At 44.9% G+C, this 24,359-nt stretch overlaps 1 protein-coding gene across 2 annotated transcripts in view; it reads right to left on the minus strand.

Annotated features, from left to right (window-relative positions):
• LOC147456772 (beta-amylase 3, chloroplastic-like) overlaps nt 1-21,259 on the minus strand; it is a 53,634-nt gene extending 32,375 nt beyond the window's left edge. Inside the window, exon 1 of one of the 2 annotated variants that reach the window (XM_086511912.1) lies at nt 20,729-21,259. In XM_086511912.1, the coding sequence (XP_086368038.1) occupies nt 20,729-21,097 (369 nt within the window). In that variant the 5' untranslated portion in view covers nt 21,098-21,259. Of the gene's footprint in view, nt 1-20,618; nt 20,646-20,728 lie in introns of those variants that run through there. The other variant, XM_086511911.1, reaches the window with a different exon arrangement.
• Between the last annotated feature and the right edge of the window lie 3,100 nt (nt 21,260-24,359).

Raw genomic sequence — 24,359 nt, forward strand, 5'->3', positions numbered from 1 at the left:
TATACTTGGCTACTGAATTTGCCCTACCTAGTTCCCAACAAAAGTCACTTAAAAATAATAAGTGAAAAATGTCAAAAATAGGGAAAATAGGTCTATGCACTGTAAAAATGCTCCTGATGGGTTCTGATGGGAATCTAATGTTCATGTTGTGTGCAACCAGAGAATATGCATCTACTCTAAGTGTCTGGACATGCACAGTCTACGAACAGACTCACAAAAGTGCCAGAATACTCTTTAAGCTAGCTAAACTCAATTGAATTGAACCCATGTCATGAAGTAGCTTGTCCACGTACACATAGGGTTAGATGTGTCAAGTGACACATAAAGACGGTGACGAAAATACACGAAACCGTCACGAATGAAACACTCGAACAATGCGTGTTGACAATACTTCCGGAGTGGGTTCTTTGGACCTTGACTTGAGAGCCAAGATCGGTTCTACGTGATTGATCTTATCTGCAATGAGGTTAGCTTCACTGGAAAAACCATCATCTAAACCATCATTCTGGTGAACAATCACATATTTATCATGCAAATCATCATCCTTGTGAATAATCACATCTGTATCATGCAAAACATGTGTGTCGTGCTTTGGAGAAGAAAAGACTGTTACTTTTCAAGCTTCGCCTACACATTAGAAATGAGAGGTGAAGAATTAATAACTTCCTCCCCACAAATGACAATGGGAGAGTCACTTTTCGCATTGAAAGTGAGAGTATTGTCTGCCTAATCAAAAAGAGGGTTATGCTCACGAAACCATCGAATGCCGAGAATCATATCACATCCTGAAAGAGGAGACACTACAAATTTTCTGCGGAAGGACGCTTGTTGAACACTAAATGACACATCAAGGCACTCTCGTGTAATGAGAGAGCCATACCGGGAGCGAAGCCCGACACCTCGAGAGGAGATGTCTTGCGAACCTCAAGCGGGCTCTTTTGACAAGAGAGTCACCTTTGACATCATGCATACTACCAGAATCAAACAAGACCACCATGTGTTGACCATTCACATGATCATAACACTTCATGAGAGACTCATCAATGAGAGGATCATGAGAAACTTGGGACACACGAGTGTTCTCATTTATGGCATTAACAGAGGATGTGGGTTCTGTGGGTAGTTTAGATTCATTAGATTCAATCTCAGGACATGTTTTCTTTATATGACCCTTGACGTGACAGTGATAACATCGACCTTCCTTAGAATAAATAACTTGTTCGTCTGCCGTTATGTATCCTCCTTGTGCAACTTTTTCATCTGGGGTGAGCTTAGGTTTAGCAGGTATGTTAGCTTTACCCTTAGATTCATTTTGAGAGTTCTTTTCTGAAGGACTAGAGGAAGATTGGCTAGAAGAGTTACCATTCTTACCATTCTTACTGTTCTTACTGTGTTGTGGGTTCTGAGGAGTCTGAAGGTACTGTGAGAAAAGTTGTTCTCCTTAGGCTTTCCCTTATTGTGCTTCATCTCCTGTGCGAGAGCAATCGCGACTGCCTTGTTGAGATCGATTGGATCGAGTACTTCGACATCAAACTTGATATACTCGTCCAATCCATAAAGGAATGCCTCTTTGCGCTCATCATCCAATTTGCATAATTGGGTGCCGAACTGCAAAACACAATTAGAGAAAAACATAACTGACATATAATTTTGCTTGAGACCGCGCCAATCGTCTTTCAACCGTGCTAGGTACTGAGGTGGCATAAACCGTGCCTTGAGCTTGTCTTGGAAGTAGGCCCAATTGAAGAAAAGGGGCGCGCCTTCTTCGCATCCTCTAGGTGCGCAGTCAACTGTGACTTGTCATGCGTGGTACCAATTAATGGCATCACTGGCAAGGTACATGGCTGCCGTGAAAACCTTGCTATTTCCTGTCTTCTTAGTTGTCGCAAAGTAAGCATTAAATTGATGCCGCCAAGAATGAATAATAGTAGCATCCATCTTACCGTCATCCTTACTGAACGTCAACTTCTCAGTGACGGGGTTGTTGGAGTCCGAATCTCCGCTTGAGCTACTTAATAAACTAACAACATCTTTGACCGGCTCGGGTTTCAAGGTAAGTACCTATAGGACCAACTCTTGCATGCGTTGGTCTCTCTGTGCAAGGTGCAACGGAATGAATGTTTGAACTTTCCTCAAGATGAGTGCTCCGAACTGTGCTCAAGGTTCCTTTTGTTCTTATGGAAGGGAGAGCCTTCCGTTCTTAATGAGAGAGTGCAATGATCATAAACAAAGTGAATGGACACTGTGCGTGAAAGTGTGTGAGACTGAGAGATAGAGAGAAAAGAGAATACGACACCGGAGACGACATAAAACCCTCCTCCAAAGGCCCCACTCTCGTCGGTGAGAGTGGTCTACTATTGATTGCACAAACTGGTACAAACTGAATGCATGTGACTGATGCAAGTCTAAGCTAGATCGATGACGACGACGGGGATGGCGAGACCAATCTAAGGGCTGAAAACTGACGCTTCCTATCTGCTGTCCAAAAAACGCTGATGGCTGAATTTTGTCGCTAATTCGCTGCTGTCCCAAAATCGCTGATGGCTGAAATGTTCTGGCACCAAAAACGCTGAAATGGGCTGGTTCTTAAGGGCTGAAAACTGCTGGTCTTTAGGGCTGAAATCTGCCGGTCTTTAAGGCTGAAATCTGTCGGTGCTTCATCTGCTGAAAATCGCCATGCAAGGGGGCGACAAAGGCCTGCTGAAAGCACCCAAGGGCTAAGATCTGTTGCGGCAAATGCTGGGATCAAAAACGCTAGGGTTGGGACTGTCTGTCGATGGGTACTGAGGCGTTTTACTGAGGCTAAAAACGCCAAGTGCTGGGACTTTTGGCGATGGTTCTTGCTGATGAAAACGCTAACTGCTGAGGTTGTCTTGCAGTGATGCCTTGATGAAAAACGCTAGGGCTAGGGGAGTCTGCTTGGAGGAGAAAACGCCACCAAGGGAGGTTCTTGTTGAGAAGTTGTCTGTTGAGCACTGGTGCTCCTGCTGCCTCTTCTGCCAATTAGTGCTAGTCTAGATTTGCTTATATACAAACTTACTCAATTTGCCCTTCCTACTTTCCAACAAAAGTCACTTAAAAATAATAAGTGAAAAATGTCAAAAATAGGAAAAAATTTTGCTAAAATCACTGGAAATTTCCCTTGAAGGATTCTGATGGATTCTGATGGGAATGCTTATGATCATGCTGTGTGCAACCAGAGTGAAACGAACGAGGAGATAGGATCTCCCGGCCACACGGACCGCCTACAGATACACGCCGGACAAACCACCCGACCATAGCCACCATCCGACAGCTCCCCCGTGCTGGGGCCAGTGTCCGAGGACGTAGGCGTGCACCTGTAAGACCGGGCGTCCCATACCACCCGGCCTCACCTCCTCGAGGTGACCTCGCGCACTCCTAGCCTCGCGGGCTAACCACTGGCACTTTGTCAGTGGGGTCGATAACTGTAAATGAGGCCTTGGTCTCCCTTTTATAATAATGGCCGGCCACACTGGCCGTGTTCACACTACGTCCGGCCGGACACTGGACGCCCATCCCGACGGCATCTGGGCTAGATCCCCTCTCCTGTGAGCGGGACATAACATACTTCCCCCCTTAAGAACCACTGATGTCCTCATCAATGAAGTGGGAATACTGAGCCTTCAAAGCTCTATCAGGTTCCCAAGTAGCAAACCTTTCAGATTGACCCTTCCATTTAATTAAGTACTCGTCATAAGCCTTTTGGCGAGAATGATGGGTACGATGATCCAAAACTGCTTCTGGTTCTTGAGGAATATACTCAGTTTGCATATCTTGCCATACATTTTCCTCGATAGGCACCACAACATCAGCTTCGCCCAATTTCATTTTAAGGCGGCTAACATGAAACACTGGATGTACACTAACATCCGAAGGAAGAGCCAGTTTGTAGGCAACTTGGCCAATTTTCTTTGTGATCAAGAACGAACCACAATATCTAGCTGAAAGCTTATAATGCTTTTGTAAGGTGCAACGGAATGAATGTTGTATTTTCTCAAGATTAGTGATCTTTATTGCTCAAGGTTCCTTTTAGTTCTTAGGGAAGGAGAGAGCCTTCCGTCTTATGGAGAGTGCTATGATCACGAACAAAGTGAGTGGATATTGTGCGTGCAAGTGAATGAGACTGAGAGAAGGAGAGAGAAGAGATACGACACCCGAGAGGTTGTAAAACCCTCCTCCGAAGGCCCCACTCTTTTTTTTTTTTTTTAATGCAATGGACGATGCAAGTTGGACTGTGCCGATGACGACGGTGATGAAGACGATGACTTGATGGCTGAAATCTGTGATCTTCTAATCGCTGAAATTCGGGACTGTTCGGTGGCTGAATATGAAGGTCCTTCTACAACCAACTTGGGGCTGATCTGTTGCGGTACCATAGGCTGAAAACGCTATGTCTCTGCTGCAGATTGGGGCTGAATCTCAAAAACGCTGATGTGGTTGAGGTTTGCTGGCGTTTTTGCAAGGAAAAACGCTGGCTGATGGTGTAGCGTTTTTGCAAAGAAAACGCTTGGCTGAATGGTGCTGTGGGAAAAACGCCAGGCAATGCAACTTGATGGCAATGCTTTTGCTATGGGAGGAAACGCCCAAGGGAGGGAAAGGATGGCGATGGAAATCTGTTGGAAATGCCCGCGAAGGTGGAGGTCCAAAAACGCTGGGGGGGGGGGGGGGGGGAGGTTTACTGCTGAGAAGTTGCCTGTTGAGCGGGAAGCTCCTGCTGCCTCTTCTGCCAATTACTGCTAACTTGGGTTTGCTTATATATTAACTTAGCAAAATTGCCCTACCTACTTTTGTTGGAAAGTCACTTAAAAATAATAAGTGAAAATAACCAAAAATAGAAAAATAGGCTAAATGCACTGGAAAATTCCCCTGATTGAATCTGATGGATTCTGAAGGGAATATTGATGATCATGCTGTGTGCAACCGGAGGATATGCATCTATGCTAAGTGACTGGGCATGCACGGTCTACGAATAGACTCACAAAAGTGCCAGATCACTGCTAATCTAGACTTGACTGGACTAACTGAACCCTGCTGTGGTGTAGCTTGTCCACGGACACGTAGGGTTGGGATGTGTCACGTGACAGCTTTCCTGTTCGCATAGTCTTGGAATCCTTGGATATTTTCATATAAACCCATTGTCCCACATCTAGAGTCCTTGGAGACCTCTTTTGATTAGCATAAGTAGTGACTCGATCACAAGCCGTTCTTGTACTATCATTAGCCAATTCAAGCATTTCCTGCATGTCATATAGGAAATCACGAGCTTGGCGTTCCTTGACTAGAAGCTTGAGCGAGATTTGACAAAAACCCACCTGCGAAGAAGCTTGGAGAGAGCATATGTTGCAAAATTATTTTCTACAATGCATTCCTTTTCTCTATGATGCGCATGCATGGGGAGAGAAATTTCACAATTTTATCTTGTTTCAATAAGCGGCTATTGTCCCAATGACATATACCTTGCCACCTAGTCCAACTTGATGCAAAACAATAACTTCCAACAATAGTTAGAAGAGCACCGAGCACCTCAACATAGCAGTAGTAAATTGCTAGTGGGTAGTCAATGTCATCAACTTGGAGCAGCCAAAAGTACATATCATGTTACCATAAGCGGAGCAGCAACTTTAGAGTAATCCTTGATAAACTTGCGAAAGAATCCAGTAAAGCCCAAAAAGGACTTTACTGGGCGCACATTGTTCAGAATGGGCCAATTTCGCACTTTATCCAATTTTTCAGGGTCGACGCGAATTCCATCGCGAGTAATGATGTGACCCAAGTACAGAAGCTCTTCCTTAAAGAATTCACACTTAGAAGCTTTAGCGTAAAGCTTCTCAGTTCTCAGTACTTCGAGAACAGTGCGTATATGCACTAGATGCTCAGACAAACTTCGGCTGTAGATCAAGATATCATTAAGAAATACAACAACGAAGTTGCCTAAAAATGGTCTCAACAGATCATTCATCATCTGCTGAAACGTAGCCGGAGCATTGGTCAAACCAAAAGGCAAGACCAAAAACTCGTAGTGACCATAGCGCGTATGGAAGCCTGTCTTAGGAATATCTTCCAGTTTGATCCGTATTTGATGATAGCCTGATCGCAGGCCTATCTTCGTAAAATACAACGCTCCATGGAGCCGATCTATCAGATCGTCCATGCGCGGGAGCGGATACTTATTCTTAACAGTGAGCTTCTTCAACCCCTTGTAATCCACGCAGAAGCGCATAGTGTTATCCTTCTTTCGAGAAAGTAGCACTGGCGCTCCCCACGGGGATTTGCTAGGCCGAACAAAACCCCTGTCGAGATAATCCTTCAGCTGTCGCTGAATCTCGTCCTCCTCAGTTTTACTAAACCGATAGGGTTGCTTTGAGAAGGGCTGACTACCAACCACCAACTCAATGCCATGATCGACTCCTCTCGAAGGCGGCAAGCCAGGAGGTAGATTATCAGGAAAAACATCCTTGAAATCAGTCATGATTTCTCGGATAAGGTTGGATTCGTCGGAATCCCCAAGTTCACCAGAAGAACATGAAACATTTTTACGAAATTCAGTGACAGAAGTACCAAGCACTAATGAATCAAACCAAGCAAATGGTACACATTGATAAAAGTCAACATCAGAAGACTTTATTTCTTTATACATTTCCAAAGCAGTAACAACTAGTATTGCAAAACCATTATTTACGGACTTCTGATTACAAAGCGACGCAGATACATGAGGCATGTTCTGCTTAACAAAAACCAAGAGAGTGATGTACATAGTCTATATACAATGAGTCTTGTTTATCGTAAAACCATGGAATTCCTAAAATAACATCTGCTCAGTCCAGGCGCATGATGTGGAAGTCCAGGTTCTCTTTGTAATCAGCCAGCTCGAGCGACAAATCTGGAACCATCCGATTCCATACATCCGTATCCACGCCACGAGCCATCTTCACTCGATACTCATGGTCACTATCCTGCGTCCGCAGGTTCAGTTTCTGCACCAATTTTGTATCCACAAATTTGTGTGAGCTTCCATTATCAAGGAGTACGGTCACGTCGTGACCATTGATCTTCCCGGGAAAACGGAGAAGATCGTGCTTACGAAACACTTTGGTGCTAAAAGTACAATTAGTGCATGAACTGTGCGCTAAATGATGGATTTCAACTTGAACAACATCAGAGTTACTTGAGATCTCGTGAATCTGAACCGAAGGACGGCCTTGCGGTTTCTGCGTCTTCTTCTTCTTAGGGTGGTGACCCGTCTGGCCACATCCGAAGCAAGCCCCCTTCTTCACTGCATCAGCAACTGAAGCATTCCTGGCTTTTTTCTTCTCCTGAGAAGATCTCGGCGGTGATTTGGACTTATGCTAGAATCAGGGTCGCTTCCTTGAAGCACCCTCACCGGATTGATGGTCTGCAGTTCGTTTCTTCTCATAATTCGCTCCATTTATTAAATGGAACGTCCTGGCCTTTGCCACTACATCCTCGACATCAGTCGGGGCTTTGTCCTTGATCAAGGCCCAACGGTAATCTTTATGTAACCCCAACAAGTACATGTGCACGGCATGCGTGGAATCCACCTTGCAGAAGGTGAGCACCTCTTTGAAAGCCGTCGTATACTTATCAAAAGACAGAGTTTTCATCGAAAGACTCTGCAGTTTGGCATAGGCTTTTAAAGGGTCCATTTTAGCGCAATCCCTCTTGAATTTCACACAAAAATCAGCCCACGTCGTAGACTTTTCTGTCATGTCACGCCACCAGGTAAGCGCCTTGCTGCGCAGATAGAGAGGAATCGTATGAATCCTCCGTTCATCATGCTCCCCATGGAGATCAAAGCATGTGGTCCACTGGTGCAACCAATTATTTACGGCCAATTCCTACACTCCTTCTCTTCACCTGAGAAATTTGTAGTTTTGTACGGAATTGTGGCAGTCGGACCACCCTGCGAACGCCCAAAAGCAGCAATCTGTATCCGCAATTGCTGGAGATAGGTTTCCCCCTCGGAAATACGCGCAGTCGTCGACTGAGCCATATTTTCGAGAGTAGAAAGTCGGGAACTGAGCCCCTGTACGACCCCTTCGAGAGAGGCCAAGCGAAGGTTCGTCTGAACATTCGCGTTTTCCAGAGCGGTAACACGCTGGTCGAAACTCTGGAAAGTGCTTGTAATCCATGTGTAGAGAGCATGCGTGAATGGAATTTGGATGTTACCTGGCGCGTCGTCACGCTGCACATCAAAGCTGGAGGAATCCATGGCAAAGTGCGTGAAAAATTCACGCAAAACCGAGCCTTTTCTTCACTTTTCGGTCGCGAAAAGTCGAAGTTTGAAGAGCTCTACGCGTCGGCGTGAGCGTCTGAATGCGAGCAAGTGATGGCGCGAGCGCGAGAGCGCGAGCAAGTGTGAGAGAGGAAGCGCGAGAAAGAAGCAGGAGACTGAAGAAATAAGGTCTCTGTAAGTTTCTGCAACTCTGTAAGGGAGTTTTTTAATAACTTACAATTTCAAACTTTGGCCTTTAAAAAAAAGGTCCTAGCCATTTAAAATAAAAGGCCACTTAAATAAACTCTTAAGTGACAGCGTTTCAACTCTTAAGTAACAGCGTTTTCAACTCTTAAGTGCCAACGTTAAAAAATAAAACCATCAGCGTGGGTTTTTCTTCGAAGGCAGCGCTGGCAGATAAACGACACGTGGAGAAAGAGGGAGGCAGTGGGACTTGTGTCCGCTTGTGGTTCACACACGAAAGAAGACTGCCCGCTTGTGCAACCCACGCGAGAGAGGCCACGCTGGCTCTCTCTCTCTCCTTGCGCAAACTGTCTCTCTCTCTCTCTCTCTCTCTCTCTCTCTCTCTCTCTCTCTCTCTCTCTCTCTTCGCACAGAGAGACTTACAGAGAGAGGAATTTAGAGAGAGATATAAAAGTATATCATATGCTGAATTTTAATCCAAAACAGCAAATTAATGATAAAATACATTAGTTTCGATTGAGAACTAGTAAATTCGATAAGAATCCTCTGATTTTCAACACTCCCACCTATTGAATTGCTGAATTTCATCAAAAAATCAGCAATCGAACTTTATTGTTTACCTGCAAACATGCTTTCGAGAAGAAAAGTAGGTAATTTAAGCAATTTAACCACTAAAAATTATGCAAAATTGAGGTTTTCCGACCCGAACCGTTCCGTAGGTGTGCACACGGTCCTTCGTGCAACCAAGCCGGCTCTGATACCATGAAACAAACAAGGAGATAGGATCTCCCGGCCACACAGACCACCTACAGATACACGCCGGACAAACCACCCGACCGTAGCCACCATCCGGCAACTTCCCCGTGCTGGGGCTAGCGTCCGAGGACGTAGGCGTGCACCTGTAAGACCGGGCGTCCCATACCACCCGGCCTCACCTCCTCGAGGTGACCTCGCGCACTCCTAGCCTCGCGGGCTAACCACTAGCACTCTGCCAGTGGGGTCGATAATTGTAAATGAGGCCTTGGCCTCCCTTTTATAATAATGGCCGGCCACACTGGCCGTGTTCACACTACGTCTGCCCGGACACTGGGCGCCCATCCCGACGACATCAGGGCTAGATCCCCTCTCCTGTGAGCGGGACATAACACAGAGGATATGCATCTACACTAAGTAATTGGGCATGCACGGTCTGCGAACAAACTCACAAAAGTGCCAGATCACTTCCTATTCTAGACTGACTTGACTGACTGAACCGTGGTCATGCTATAGCTTGTCCACAGACACATATGGTTGGATATGTCACGTAACATCCCCTCCTTTTCAAAGTGAGGTACTGGTACCGAACTATATGGCGTCGAGGGAGATCGCCAACAACATCCGAAATCCTGGAAGGGACTCTTCGCCGGCCCACTCTGATGTGTGGGTTGTGCGGTACTTGAACTTCAAAAAGGTCTGCAACGCTTGCTTCTCTGGGCCGCGCCGAAAGCGACACAAAGTCTTCTGTGGCTCCTTCGATGCTTCAACTTCGTCGAGTGTCATGCTTCTTTCTTCTTCAAGAATCTCCATGGCTGAAAATTCCTGAAATCACTTCCAACACAAAACCATGAACATACCGATTCCATGTAAAGTGAGTGGAAAAAATCTCTTCTTCTTAAAAGATTGTGCATGCAATGTAGATGAACAAGGAGACGGAGTACCAAACCGTTCACCACACACACACAAACAATGAGATCGAACCTTTCTCTTATGATCTAAAGCAATCAATTGTGGCAATTCACAACGGAAATGCGCCTGCTTGGTGCTCATACTTTCATGTGCTCTTTCGGGTACTGTGTCATGCCAAGGAAGAGACATGGAATGTGACTTCCTTGAATGCATACTTTTCAGCTTTTCATGAACAATCCGCATACATTCGTGCTCATTCATGAGTGAAACGTGCTCAACGTACAATATGTCATGCCTAGGAAAAGGGATCACATAAAGATGCTTACGAAAATACAGGAAACGATCACAAATGAAACACTCGATCAATGCGTGCGTACTAATCATGCGAACACATAGTACTTCCTGTAAGGGTTCTTTGAACCTAGGCCCGAGAGTCAAGATCGGTTCTTCCCGAGGGGGTTCTTTGGACCTAGGCTCAAGAGACAAGATCGGTTTTTCGTGATTGACCGAATCTGCAACAAGGTTAGCTTCACTAGAAAAAGCATCAACTAACACATCATCCTTGTGAACAATCACATCATCTTCATGCAAATCGTCATGCTTGTGAGAAATCACATCTTGATCATCATGCTTGTCATTGTCATTCAAATCATCGTGCTTATCATTATCATTCAAATCATCATTACGCAAATCATGTGTATCATGCTTTCGAGAAGAAGAGATTGAGAGTCTCCTTTTCCCGAATCTCTTGCATCTGTGCCTGAACTTGAGAAAAGAGTCGCAAGAATTCTTTCATGTATTGATCGCTCTTCTCTTGTCGTGCTTTTGTCTCGCGGTCATATTCTGCTTGTCTTGCTTTGTTCTCGCGATCCAATTTGGCTTGTCTTTCTTTGTTCTCACGATGTATGGCTGCCACTTTTTCTGTGTATTGACGCTCTATGGCTGCCATCTCTTCTTCGTGTTCACGCTCTATTTCTGTTTTTCGGTCTAACTTCTTGTCCATAAACAATTGCGGCAACTCCTTCATAGGAGTTAGTGCAATCCTTGACGTAGATGGGGAAGGGGGAGGGTCGGAAAAACCTCCTGGTGGGGAAAATTCTTCTTCGCCTCTCTCATGCTCATCACCTCCAAACGAAGTATCCATTCCGCTTCGAGTGATGACCATCCACTGAAGTCTTGGGTTCTTGTGGGTTCTTGTGGTCTTGGGTTCTTAGGTTCACAAGGAACTTGGGTTCTTGCGGGTCTTGAGGTTCTTGGGTTCTTAAGTTCACGAGGAAATTGGGTTCTTGAGGGTCTCGGGTTCTTGGGTTCTTGAGGATCTTGAGGTTTTCTTTTGCTTGCAATCTGTGTTTGAGAAGGATCTTCTCTTCACCCGAGTTCTGCTCTTTTTTGCGGGCGCACCCCTTGGCGGCCTTGCGCTCACACCAAGGTTGCTTTTTCCCACCTCACGTCGATTGGCCGGCCGCTAAGTGCACGGTCCGCTCTCAATGAGTGAAAAGAGGCACAAGGGGAGGCTGGACAAGCCTTTCTTTCTTGGGATTCCTATCACTCTTCAAAAACACGATTAGGAATCGACACGCCCAAGCGAACTTGGGTTCGTGCGACCACAACAAGCAAAAAAAATTCTTGTGGTTCTTTCCTTGAGTGATACAAAACACTGCCAAAGCTTTGATACCAACGTAAGGTGCAACGGAATGAATGTTTGAACTTTGCTCAAGATGAGTGCTCCAAACTGTGTTCAAGGTTCCTTTTGTTCTTATGGAAGGGAGAGCCTTCCGTTCTTAATGAGAGAGTGCAATGATCATAAACAAAGTGAATGGACACTGTGCGTGAAAGTGTATGAGACTGAGAGATAGAGAGAGAAGAGAATACGACACTAGAGACGTTGTAAAACCCTCCTCCAAAGGCCCCACTCTCGTCGGCGAGAGTGGTCTACTATTGATTGCACAAACCGGTACAAACTGAATGCATGTAACTGATGCAAGTCTAGGCTAGATCGATGACGACGACGGGGATGGCGAGACCGATCTAAGGGCTGAAAACTGACGCTTCCTATCTGCTGTCCAAAAACCCTAATAGCTGAATTCTGTCGCTGATTCGCTGCTGTCCCAAAAACGCTGATGGCTGATATGTTCTGGCACCAAAAACGCTGAAATGGGCTGGTTCTTAATGGCTGAAAACTGCTGGTCTTTAGGGCTGAAATCTGTTGGTCTTTAAGGCTGAAATCTGTTGGTGCTTCATCTGCTGAAAATCGCCATGCAAGGGGGCGACAAAAGGCCTGCTGAAAGCGCCCAAGGGCTGAGATCTGTTGCGGCAAATGCTGGGATCAAAAACGCTAGGGTTGGGACTGTCTGTCGATGGGTACTGAGGCTGAAAACGCCAAGTGCTGGGACTGTTGGCGATGATTCTTGCTGATAAAAACGCTAACTGCTGAGGTTGTCTTGCGGTGATGAAGGGAGGTTCTTGCTGAGAAGTTGCCTTTGAGCATTGGTGCTCCTGCTGCCTCTTTTGCCAATTAGTGCAAGTCTAGGTTTGCTTATATACAAACTTACTCAATTTGCCCTACCTACTTTCCAACAAAAGTCACTTAAAAATAATAAGTGAAAAATGTCAAAAGTAGGGAAAATAGGCTAAAATCACTGGAAAATTCCCTTGAAGGATTCTGATGGATTCTGATGGGAATGCTTATGATCATGCTGTGTGCAACCAGAGGATATGCATCTACACTAAGTGACTGGGCATGCACGATCTGCGAACAGACTCACAAAAGTGCCAGATCACTTCCTATTCTAGACTGACTTGACTGACTGAACCCTGGTCATGCTGTAGCTTGTCCATGGACACATAAGGTTGGATGTGTCACGTGACACTCTGCGCCTCACGCTCTAACTCCAAAGTCGCTGGTTTGGCTTCGGCGGCCAAGCGCGCTTGCTTGCACTCACGCTCCAAGGCTAACCGTCTTTCTTTGCACTTGCAATTCAATTATGCCTTTCTTTCTTCGCGCTCGCGATCCAAGATTGCCTTTATTTCCTCGGCCGCCAAGCGCGCTTGCTCACGCTCGCGATCCAAGGTTGTCTTTCTTTCCTCGGCCGCAAAGCGCGCTTGCTCACGCTCGCAATCCAAGGCTGCCTTTCTTTCTTCGCGCTCGCGATCCAAGGCGGCGCGTTGCGCTTCTTGTTGTAACATCATGTCCACATCGTCTTGACCATAGCCTCCATAGGATTTGGTGCAACCCTTGGCGTAGATGGGGAAGGGGGAGGGTCGGAAAAACCTCCTGGTGGGGAAAATTCTTCTTTGCCACCTCCATGCTCATCACCTTCATGCAAAGTATCCATTCCGCTTTGGGTGATGACCATACACTGAGATCTTGGGTACTTAAGTTCACGAGGAACTTTGAGTCTTGTAGTTCTTGGGTTCTTGAGGTTCTTGAGTCCTTGAGGTTCGCGTTCTTCAGGTTCTTCCTTTAGCTTGCAATCTGTGTTAGAGAAGGCTTTTCTCTTACCCAAGCTCGACTCTTCCCTGTAGGCGCACCCCTTGGCGGCCTTCCGCTCACACCAAGGTTGCTTTTTCCCACCTCACATCGATTGGCCGGCCGCTAAGTGCACGCTCCGCTCTCAATGAGTGAAAAGAGGAACGAGGGGAGGCCGAACAAGCCCTTCTTTCTTGGTTTACCTGTCACTCTTCAAAAACACGATTAAGAATCGACACGCCCAAGTGAACTTGGGTTACGTGTGACCGCAACAAGCAAAAAATTTCTTGTGGTTCTTTTCTTGAGTGCAAAACACTGCAAAAGCTCTGATACCAATGTAAGGTGCAACGGAAGTGAATGTTGAACTTTGCTCAAGATTAGTGCTCCAAATTGTACTCAAGGGTTTCTTTTACTTACGGAAAGGAGAGCCTCCCATTCCTTTAGTGAGAGAGTGCAAATGATCACAAACAAAGTGAATAACACTGTGAATGAAGGTGCTGAGACTGAGAGAGAGAGAGAGAGAGAGAGAGAGAGAGAGAGAATACGACACCAGACGGTTGTCAAACCCTCCTCCAACGGCCCCCCTCTCTCTATGGCGAGAGGTTTATGCTATTGATTGCACAATTCTGGTACAATGGTCTAAATGCAATGGACTTGCTGACGATGTCGACGACAATGATGACGACGACGAGACGGGGGCTGAAATCTGAAAACGCTAAGGGCTGAATTCTACAAATCTACTAACTGCTGAATTCTGACACTGTGTCGGCGAGGGAATTCTGACACTTGTGTCGGCGAGGACGGCGAGGGCGACGATGCGTTGAAAACGCAAATGCTGAAATCTGCGGACAGCGGGCTGAAACTGAAAACGTTGGCTGATCTGACTGTGCGGTGAGAATCTGCTGCGGGTAGGTGAGATCTGCGAGGTTTGGGGCTGATCTTGCGGAGTCTAAGTGCTGAAAACTGAAACACTAATGATTGGGGGCTGATCTCTCGCCAGGAATCTGCAAACGCTGATGCGATCTGCAAGAATGCAAAAACGCCATGTTGAATCTGGGATATGCAAAAACGCCAGGCTGATCTGGTCATCTGCAAAACGCAAGGGCTGAAACTGCTCTAGAAAAACGCTAGGCCTGATCTCCTGCCAAAACGCTAGTCTTGATCTGCTGTTGGCTGGAAACGCTAGGTCACCTGCCAGTCTTACTGAGAAGGTGCATTGTAAGTTGGTGAACTCCTGTTGCCTCTTCTACCAGAAAGTGCTAGCTCTAGGTTTCTATTATAGGACTTAGTAAATTTGCCCTACCCAATTTCCCAACAAAGTCACTTATTAATAAAATGGATAAAATAGGAAAAATGGGTTTTGTGCACTGTAAAATGCTCATGATGGGTACTGAATGTCATGCTGATGGTCTTGCTATGTGCAACCGGAGGATATGCAACTACTCTAAGTACCTGGACATGCACGGCCTGCGCACAAGCTCACAAAGGTGCCATAACACTTCCTAAGCTGACCTGAACCCTGGACCTGAAGTAGCTTGTCCACATGCACATAGGGTTAGATGTGCACGTGACACAGATGCAACGGAATTGAAATGGTGATAAAATCTAGACTTTACACTTCCACAAATCTTTATTTCTTTCCTTGCTTTGATGTGCGCTCACGCCGTTGCCGATGTGGTATTTGCTTTTGATTGACTATATGAAATGTACACAATGCAATATCTCAAATGCAGACTCTACTGACTCAAATGAGAATGGTGCTTCAGTAACTCTTCCGAATGAAGCATGTTCCCAGCCAGTAGCAAAATTTGGAGCTACCTTTAGATCCATCTCAATGCGGGGTTGTTGATGGCCACCAAGGGGTAGATCGGGTGCTAATTTGCATTCCCGATGTGAGAAGAATGAAGGGCTGAAAGCTGGCTGCAAAAAACGCAGCCGATCCGACGCACAAAGCAGGGCTGAAAACGCAGATGATGATGGAGCTGACGATGGGTAACAATGGGAGCACTCGATGTCACAAATTGATGACGTTGCAGAACAGTAAGGACAATAGACTGTACGGACAAGCCCGGAAATAGCGTTGACATGCTGACGTGAACTGCCGTACGGATTTCCGTAAAAAGCGCTGGCAAGTGCTGACACAAGCTGTACGGATTTTCGCGATTTACGCTGACTAATTTTTGGGATCCAGTGCTTTTGAGTTTGAATCTTTTCATGTAATTGCTTTTCAATGGCCAAGGACCTTTAAATAAGAACCCAAGGCCACTCTTTCTGCTACTGTAGTCTGTTACAAGACTTGGACACCCCAAGTCAAAATATGGCATCACACGAGAGAATCACTTAAAATACTTCACAGCTTTATCACACTTTTAAAATAGAGTCGACACGGCCCGGCATGGTTCCGTGCCCAGAGGTATTGGCCCCAAAATCTGGCACCCCTTTTGGTATTTATTTTTATATTAATGCTTGAGCAAAGTTACAACTCCCACATGCCCTCTCTGCTCCGTAGCTCGTCAGCTAACTGAGAGAGAGAGTGGCCTTGGGTTCTTATTTAAAGGCCCTTGGCCATTGAAAAGCAGTTACATGAAAAGCTTCAAACTCAAAAGCATTGGGTCCCAAAAAGCAGTCAACGTGAATCTCGAAAATCCGTACAGCCTGCCACTCAACACCTGCCAGCACGTTCTACAGAAATCCGTACGACAGTCCATATCAACATGTCAACGCCATTTCCAAGCTCGTCTGTACAACCTGTTATTCATACGGTTCTGCCACCCCTTTAGTATGTGGCATACTCCCCTCTTGAAAGAATTGTAATCACCCTCGATTACGCCTGCAAAATCAGACATAAGCCATAAACCAGTTCAATAGATGTTGATTCTAAGTACCGAGGCACTAGATGACACAAATCCAGCACTTGTACAAAGACGACAATCACTGAACATTCACATCACATTCAAGTCATATCACATAGATTCCATCCAGATCTAGGACCATGATTCCTAGCAACATTTTTAGCAATCGCATCTAGATCCACATCGGACCTCACTGATGTCGGATTAATTAATTCTTATTGCGATCGTGTCCATAGATTTCTCAAGACCAAAATGCTGCAATCATTTCGTCAATCATTCCATCTCAATCCTGCACTCAAACACAATCACGTGAGTGCGTATTCAAAAATCAGATTCATTTTCGGGAATTACAATTCATCAATCACACACTGAGTTCATACTAAACAAAGTGTTTCAATCATTCAGTCTAGTCATCTTATTGTTGTGTAGCCATCTCATCCCTCGGGAACTCTTGATGCGCTCACCACAGTATCCTGTCATATCATTCATCGTCAATTATCATTATCATTTAAAATTCATGATTCTTATCTCGAATCGTGATGGAGTTCATTCTGGAGTTGTCGTTGCTCCCAATTGCATTCATATGCAAAATAGTCATCATATCATTCTAGATTTCATCCATTATCTGTCCACAAATGAGAAGATCTTCCAAAAAAAAACCTTCATACATAAATTAGAGTCATCTTCAGGAATTTCTATTTCAAAGTTATTCATTCATAAAGTCATTAACAAAATACTATCAGCACATCAATATCTTTTTCTATCTTCTATCCAGTATCTCCTCACCCAATTCTATTTCATTCTATCAGTCGTCCCCATTCTTGTGCCTTTCCGAGGCAGTGGACACCGTGCCAATATATGTCCTTATTCCCCACGGTCAAAACACTTCCCCGTTTTGAGGTATTCGTCTTTCTGTTCCTCTATCAGTCAGGGACGTGCATCTTTCGTTTCTCTTTTTTTGTCATCATTCGTCGAAAGTTGTTCTGTTGAATAAGTCAAGTTACCTCAATGCATAGCAAACCCTTGCTTAGCATGTCTTATCAGTTGCTGTATGGACTCAAATTTCTGTAATAAGCAATAATCTTGTATCTCTTTGAGAAGTTCACGGCAAAATTGCTCGATTTGCTGCTTAAAACTGATCTTTTTAAAAGATGAGGCAGGTAGAAAAACATCCCAAAATCTCTCACAAAAAGTATCCAAAGTATCTGCCTTGGCCATCCGAAGATGATTCCAGGCGGTAATCAAGCCACATTCGTACTCTTGAGTGAGCCACGAGGAAATAAAAAGTCTCTTGAACTTTAGCCACTTTGTCGGTGCTTCTTTACGTAACAGAAGAGTGGACCATCATGTCCGTGCATTTCTTTTCAAGTAGGATGTTGCCCTTCTAATCTTGGAGTGCTCTAAGTAGTGCCCTCCAGAAAAAGCTAAACCGTCGAATAAAAGCGAAAGCCTTGTGCGCATCTCGAAAACCTGAAAAGGTATCAAATTTTATTGCTCGTCCACCTTCTTTCAATTCTTTGGTCTTCTTGCTCTTATCTTTGAGAAAGTCATATTGGTTGGCTCTATAAAAGTGCTTCCTCTTTGGATAAATCATATGGTCATCGGAGTTCGAGCTCTCAGAAGAGGATGAATCCTCCTCTAAACTGTTACCAAATTTCCGAGATCTTTGGTGGGATTTGCTTTTCTTAGCCTTCTTCTTGTTCTTTCCATATCTCTGGTTCTTCCATCGTTTTTTGCCCTTTCTTTCCTCATCACTAGATTCAGAAGAAGAAGAGTTGTCGGAATTGTCAGAAGATGAATTGGACACACCCTGCGGTAGAATGCAGAGAGAGACTCATGTTTACAAAAATTGAAGGCCCTTGGCCAAAGGCAATACATGAAAAGCATCAAGTCCAAAAGCGTGTGGTATCAAAAGCAAGCACCCATAGGGTTGTCCGTACAGTAGTGCCACGTCACAAGGCACTACACCAGAGGGCGCAAAACGCAAACATCCGTACAGCAACGAGATGCAGAAGAGGAAGAGTTGTCGGAATTGTGAGAAGATGAACTGGACACACCCTGCGGTAGAATGCAGAGAGAGACTCATGTTTACAAATTTGAAGGCCCTTGGCCAAAGGCAGTACATGAAAAGCATCAAGTCCAAAAGCGTGTGGTCCCAAAAGCAAGCACCCATAGGGTTGTCCGTACACTAGTGCCACGTCACCAGGCACTACACCAGAGGGCGCAAAACGCAAACATCCGTACAGCAACTGCCATGTCATCATCCAACTTTTCTTCAATTCCTTCATCTTGTTCTAGAGTTTAGGCGCCTCGACCGTAACCTTCAAAAATCAAGGGTTAGACCAAGACCCGAAGGTCGCTCGGATGTTCCTAATGCCACGCATAGATGCAAAATACCACAGAGAAATAGTCATGACACAAAGGATTCTGATTTTGACATAGAGACTAGCATGGACCACATTTTTAGGGAGAATGAATATGTGATTGGTCAGACGGACGCATGGACCGCCTTTCTAAGGAGAATGAATCTGTGACTCGCCAGACGAACGCATTGATCAAATGTATTTATGACCTCGACGCGAATACCGTCCCTGAAACCCGTAACATTGTCCCTCTACGCCATCTCTCTTTGATTGGTTCCCCATCCCGAGCAGAGGGAGAGTTTCATCTTGAGTCCGATGGTGGCTCCAAAATTAAAGAGAGAGCTATTGTGGCTACGCTCAACAGTATTTGAGATAGATGTACCTTTTCCATCAATGCGAGACATGTACGTGCCCACCTAGTAGGTTGGCATGAGGCACACCCCCTGTTCCTCAGGTTTCTCGGGGTTCATCACTATTTTTTTAGTGATGTGGCATTTTTTGATGGCTGCCCCTCATTTATGGGGCTTTATTATGGGTTGGGTAACTACATAGGGCCCCTATATAAAAACCTTGCCCGCCTTGTACATTCATTCAATCAGTGAGATGCAAGTTCCCAAGTGTTTTGGGATCTACTCTCCCTAGCGTTTTTCACTTCACTCTCTTTCTAGCGTTTTTCTAGATCGAACCCTCACTAGCATTTAGCTGATTTTTGGCAGCATTTCCACTCTCTCTCTAACGATCTCATTCACCTCTCTCTAGCCTCTCTGCTCCTCCTGTGTGCAGGCAGGCTGCCCAGGGGCTTCCCTAGTTTGAACACTCATTCGGTGGAGATTGACCACGGTAGATTCAAAATCCGGTGGCTGCTCGTGTTTGCGAGGAGGTTTGCTTGCAGTTGCAACTATAGACTTGATCATCATCCCATTCACTTTTTCCGCAACACCTTTGACAACTAGACCTCTCCCACATCATCTAGAATTTGGAAGTGTGATTTTATTCCATTCTATGCAAGTCTTTAAGTACATTTTTGGTGTTCAAGTGGAAAATCTGGCCCACGGGTAATTACAATTGAGCTTACTCAATGTTCCCACTCTTCTAGACAATGTGGCCCGCAAGTTCCAACCACCATCACCAATCCCAAAATGAAATAGAGTTTTTTACCCAGAAATATTTCAGCTTCACAAGACATTAATACATGTTAATGTAAAACATAATAACTTTTTTAGCACATGCATGTGTGTGTGTGTGTGTGAATAGGTTATTTTTTCAGTTATTCTGGTTGTTTCGCAATCCGTGTAACATGTTTTGAGAAAACCATGGGTCCACACGTGCTACGTACAGTCAGCAGCTGCCTCCTTCTATTTCGTGAGATAGTCTTCCGTAAGGATATCTGCAATCCCTTGCGCTTGCGCGATAAAGTTGTAACTCATAACTAATAAAATCTTCCCTTTACAGACAACTTAACAGAAAAATCGACAAGCATGACATTACCCTATCAAAAAGAACAGAAGCAGGATTCACAAGCATGTTGCTTTCTTCCTCAAATTCCTTCAGGCATATCCAAGTATAAGCTATTATAAATTATAAATTAAAGCATGTCCAGCACGACTGGTTATTTACTTGCAAATCTAATAAAACTTCAAAGTATGCTCAAAGTAACTGATTGTTCAATTGCCATTACTCTCCGACCAAGTTGTATATAGCAGCCACTCAATCTCCACATACCGTGTGACACGTGACTTTCAAAGCAAATTGAAATTAATAAGGAATCAACCGGCACTGGACAGCAGTCAGCAATGAAACTAGTTAATTACGTTGCTTTGTAACATCATCTCCCGCAAAGCAGCAAAGTCACAAGAAAATTGAAATTAATAAGGAATCAACCGGCACTGGACAGCAGTCAGCAATGAAACTAGTTACTTACGTTGCTTTGTAACATCATCTCCCGCAAAGCAGCTTCGGAGGAAAACTGAACGTCATTGTTGCCCAGGGCGTCTCCTTGAGGAGCTGAAGCCGATGCAGTTATCAAAGTCCGAGAGAATTGCTGAAGGAGATTACACTTGCGCTTAGTCCTGCTTGCTGAGTAAATGGAATTGAGGGCATTAGAAGCTGTCATCGAAGAATCAAAAAGGGTGAAATGTGGAGATGTGTCCTTGCTGGACATGATGCTACATGTGGTGGAAGAGGTGGGTGGCAGTAATGGCAGGTTAACTCTAGCAGGGGCCATTGATCCAAATGCGGGGCTACATGGGACAGCCTTGCTCTGCAATAGAGGCACCTGAAGCGCCCTCATAACTTGATGTGCTTCAGGATTCCTGCTGCAGGGCGCCCCCCGCCCTCTCCCTCTCTGTACAGCCTTGCTTTCTATCTCCTGCACACTGCAGAGCACTAGGCTTGTCGACGCAGCCTTCTGTTTCCTAGTACCAAAAGAACCCTCATCACTTGATGACGTGGACACCTCAAATATCAAAGCATGCACAGTCAGCGGCCAGCCAACTTTCCTTAGATCTCTCTCTCACTCTCACTCTCACTCTCTCCTCTACTACTATCTCCAATGATCAATCCAAACACGAATGATAAGCATTCCACGTGATAAATAACTAGGCCCCTGGGGGTGGGCACATGTCACAAACATATGTCATAGACTAGCCTCGGAACTATTTGACACCCCCCTTCTTAGGTGGGATCGACGGTCCACGATCTTGGGAAAATGTGGACCGTCCATTTATTCTCAAGAATAAAAAGACTCCGGCGCGACTTGAACCCACCACCCACCATACCAGAGATGGTGGCTCTCCCATTAAACGATAGCGCGTCACTTGAAATGGAGGTGAGAACATAACATGATATAGCAAAAATGACGGGGTTGTGTTGATGGCTACCCTCCATTGGATTCAAACATTCCACTTGATATGTACAAATAACTATGCTCTTGTTTCTGCCTAACACCTTAGAACACACATTGAGATCCCTTGTGGTAAGCATCAATTGACTTCCTTTGGGCAACTTAATTTCCTCCATTAAAGTTGGAAGGAAATCTTCTAAATTTTTCATCTCAAGGATGTTGTCTATGTTGATGAAGACACACTGATCAAGGCTTGACAAAACTTGCCAAAGCTCACTAGAACAATTTTCTTCAAAATCCTCACCAATCTTAAGATCCTTGATCATTTTCTTTTGCAATTCTACCAAGATAAAGCCTTGCCTTAACCTGATGCATGAACAAGTCATGTCACCAATCCATGTAACCTCATGGTCATATACACTATATGCAAGTGTGGACTTTCTAACTCCTCCCATTCCATGCAATACAACTACCTGTATGGTGTCTCTCTCCTCCAACTTCAACAAGCTCATAACTTTTTTCATTTGTTGGTCAAGTCCAACTGCAACAAAACTTCACTCTCACCTACCGCCTACTGCCACCCCAAGACACTAATCGACATTGCGTCCCCTATAGCGTCTTCTCTGTTTGCTCCTAGACTTGCCCCAACCATGCCCCATCTACATTACTCTCTCTCTCTCTCTCTGCCTCCCACCATCGTAGAGGTAGTCACGAGCATGTTGGCGGGTATTGGGGAGATTTAGGGCCTATGGGGTGACACAAACAGCATCCGATGTGGGTGGGTGGTGATGGATGCCAGGGAAAAAAGTAGCTGCAAGGGCATGAAGGCAAGGAGGGCGCGATCAAAGATAGAAGAGGGATGGGTATTTGCATTACTAAGTATTTTAAGTTGGCCAATAGATACTTGGCGATTAGGACATAGACTAGTTTTCATCACTTCTTACAACGGGGGCGAGCTTGTAAGAAGGTGCCAACATGCATTCTTCTCCTCTCTCTCTCTCTCTCTCTCTCTCTCTCTCTCTCTCTCTCTCTCTCTCTCTCTCTGCTCTAGCAAGTGGCCATGGTAGCTTCGCCAACCAAGATGTTGCTATAATCATTCGTTCTCTATCGACATGGAATGGCGATTAGATTGCAAAGGGGAATTGTGGTAGCATCTAGTGCAAGGAAGAGATTCCATGGCTGAGAAGGATTTGTTAGGGTTCAGGCCAAAGTGGCCGGACACCTATCACACTGACCATACTAACTTTATCTATTCTTTTGATCATGTAAAACAATAAGGGAGTAGTGAGGCAATTCGAATCCTCATGAAGAGCTCCACCAACACCCTGTGTCTGCTCTTCTTATCTCTCACACGCATCGTGCACTCTTCAAGTGGTATCAGAGCCGAAGGTTGCAGTGCTACTTCTCTCTCGACGTTTCCCACCCTCACATGAGCAATGGATTAAAGCTCAAAGCTTCCATAGCTATGGAAGCATTGTGAGCTCGGCACATCGAGCTCGCGCATCAAGGCGGCAAGGGGCTAAACTCCCCAATCCATAAGGAGTGAGAGATTGAGCTTTCTGTGTGCTCAAAGAAAGAGAGAAGCAGGTTGCTCAATGTAGGGTAGATTGATAGCTAGTCACTATTTTGCTCATAACTTGAGCTACAAAACTCCGATTGAAAAACTTTTTTATTCAAAATCGAGGTCGCTTTGAGCTCTACGACTTTGTAGAATAAGTCATTAGCTTTTTTAGAGTGAAGCTATGTCTAAAATTGATACAGAAGGTTGTGCATTTGAGTTGAGAGAGAGAGAGAGAGAGAGAGAGAGAGAGAGATAGCTTCACCTCAACTTCAACATTGAAGGCCTCAAATACACACACTCTCAATGAAAAAGATAAAGGGGATTTGACCCAAAAAAAAGAGATTGTGTGCATAGTACGACACACACACACTCCAATTCTCGAGATTGACAACACATTTTCCTAGCTTGTGGCATCGACGACTTCTCCTTCGACATCCAGATGCATGGGTGAGGTGCCTCTTCCATAGAGGAGTGACACCCGGCATTGGCATCGACTTCGATGACATCGAGTATAGATTTTCACATGCTCTTTGGCATTGTAGAGAGCGAGATAGAGAGACAGTTTGTCGTTCGTGAGAGGGAGGCTACAAATTGCTATTAACATCATTTCTATGCATTTTTTGAGAGAATTTTTGGATTTCCATATGCATATCTGGCCATGATGTATGTTCTATGTGGTATTGCTTATGTATAGCTTTTGACGGCTTCTTAGAGGTAGCTCTCAAATAAAAATTTTTACACACACACAAGGACATTCACAGATTCTCTCGACATAGCAGATCTACGAGCATCTTTAGCAGTGACAACCATTATAGTTCCAGTGGGAGTTTGGATGCATATGGTTTATGTGTCATTAGCACTTGAGAGTGCTTGTGTTTTCTTGAGAGCATTTTACTCACCGTAGGGAGCTGGTTCTATGCTTTTTCTTGCATACTCATTGGTGCCTGTTTAAGCCAGTGTCTTGCGGTTTTTAGTGACAGTTTCACATTTCAAATGTACATTGTATTGCAAATACTGCCATTGTACATCGTTGCAGAGCCGATTATAGCTTGTTTTGACAGTCTCAACCATTTTTGAGACTCGATTTAGAAAAGCTCTTTCTAAGATTGTGGCTAATCGTGTTTGCATAGCATTTTGTGAGGGTTGTTG

This window comes from Adiantum capillus-veneris, chromosome 5, assembly GCF_014529385.1.
Source record: "Adiantum capillus-veneris isolate H3 chromosome 5, ASM1452938v2, whole genome shotgun sequence".
In the NCBI taxonomy this organism is placed as follows: Eukaryota; Viridiplantae; Streptophyta; class Polypodiopsida; order Polypodiales; family Pteridaceae; genus Adiantum; species Adiantum capillus-veneris.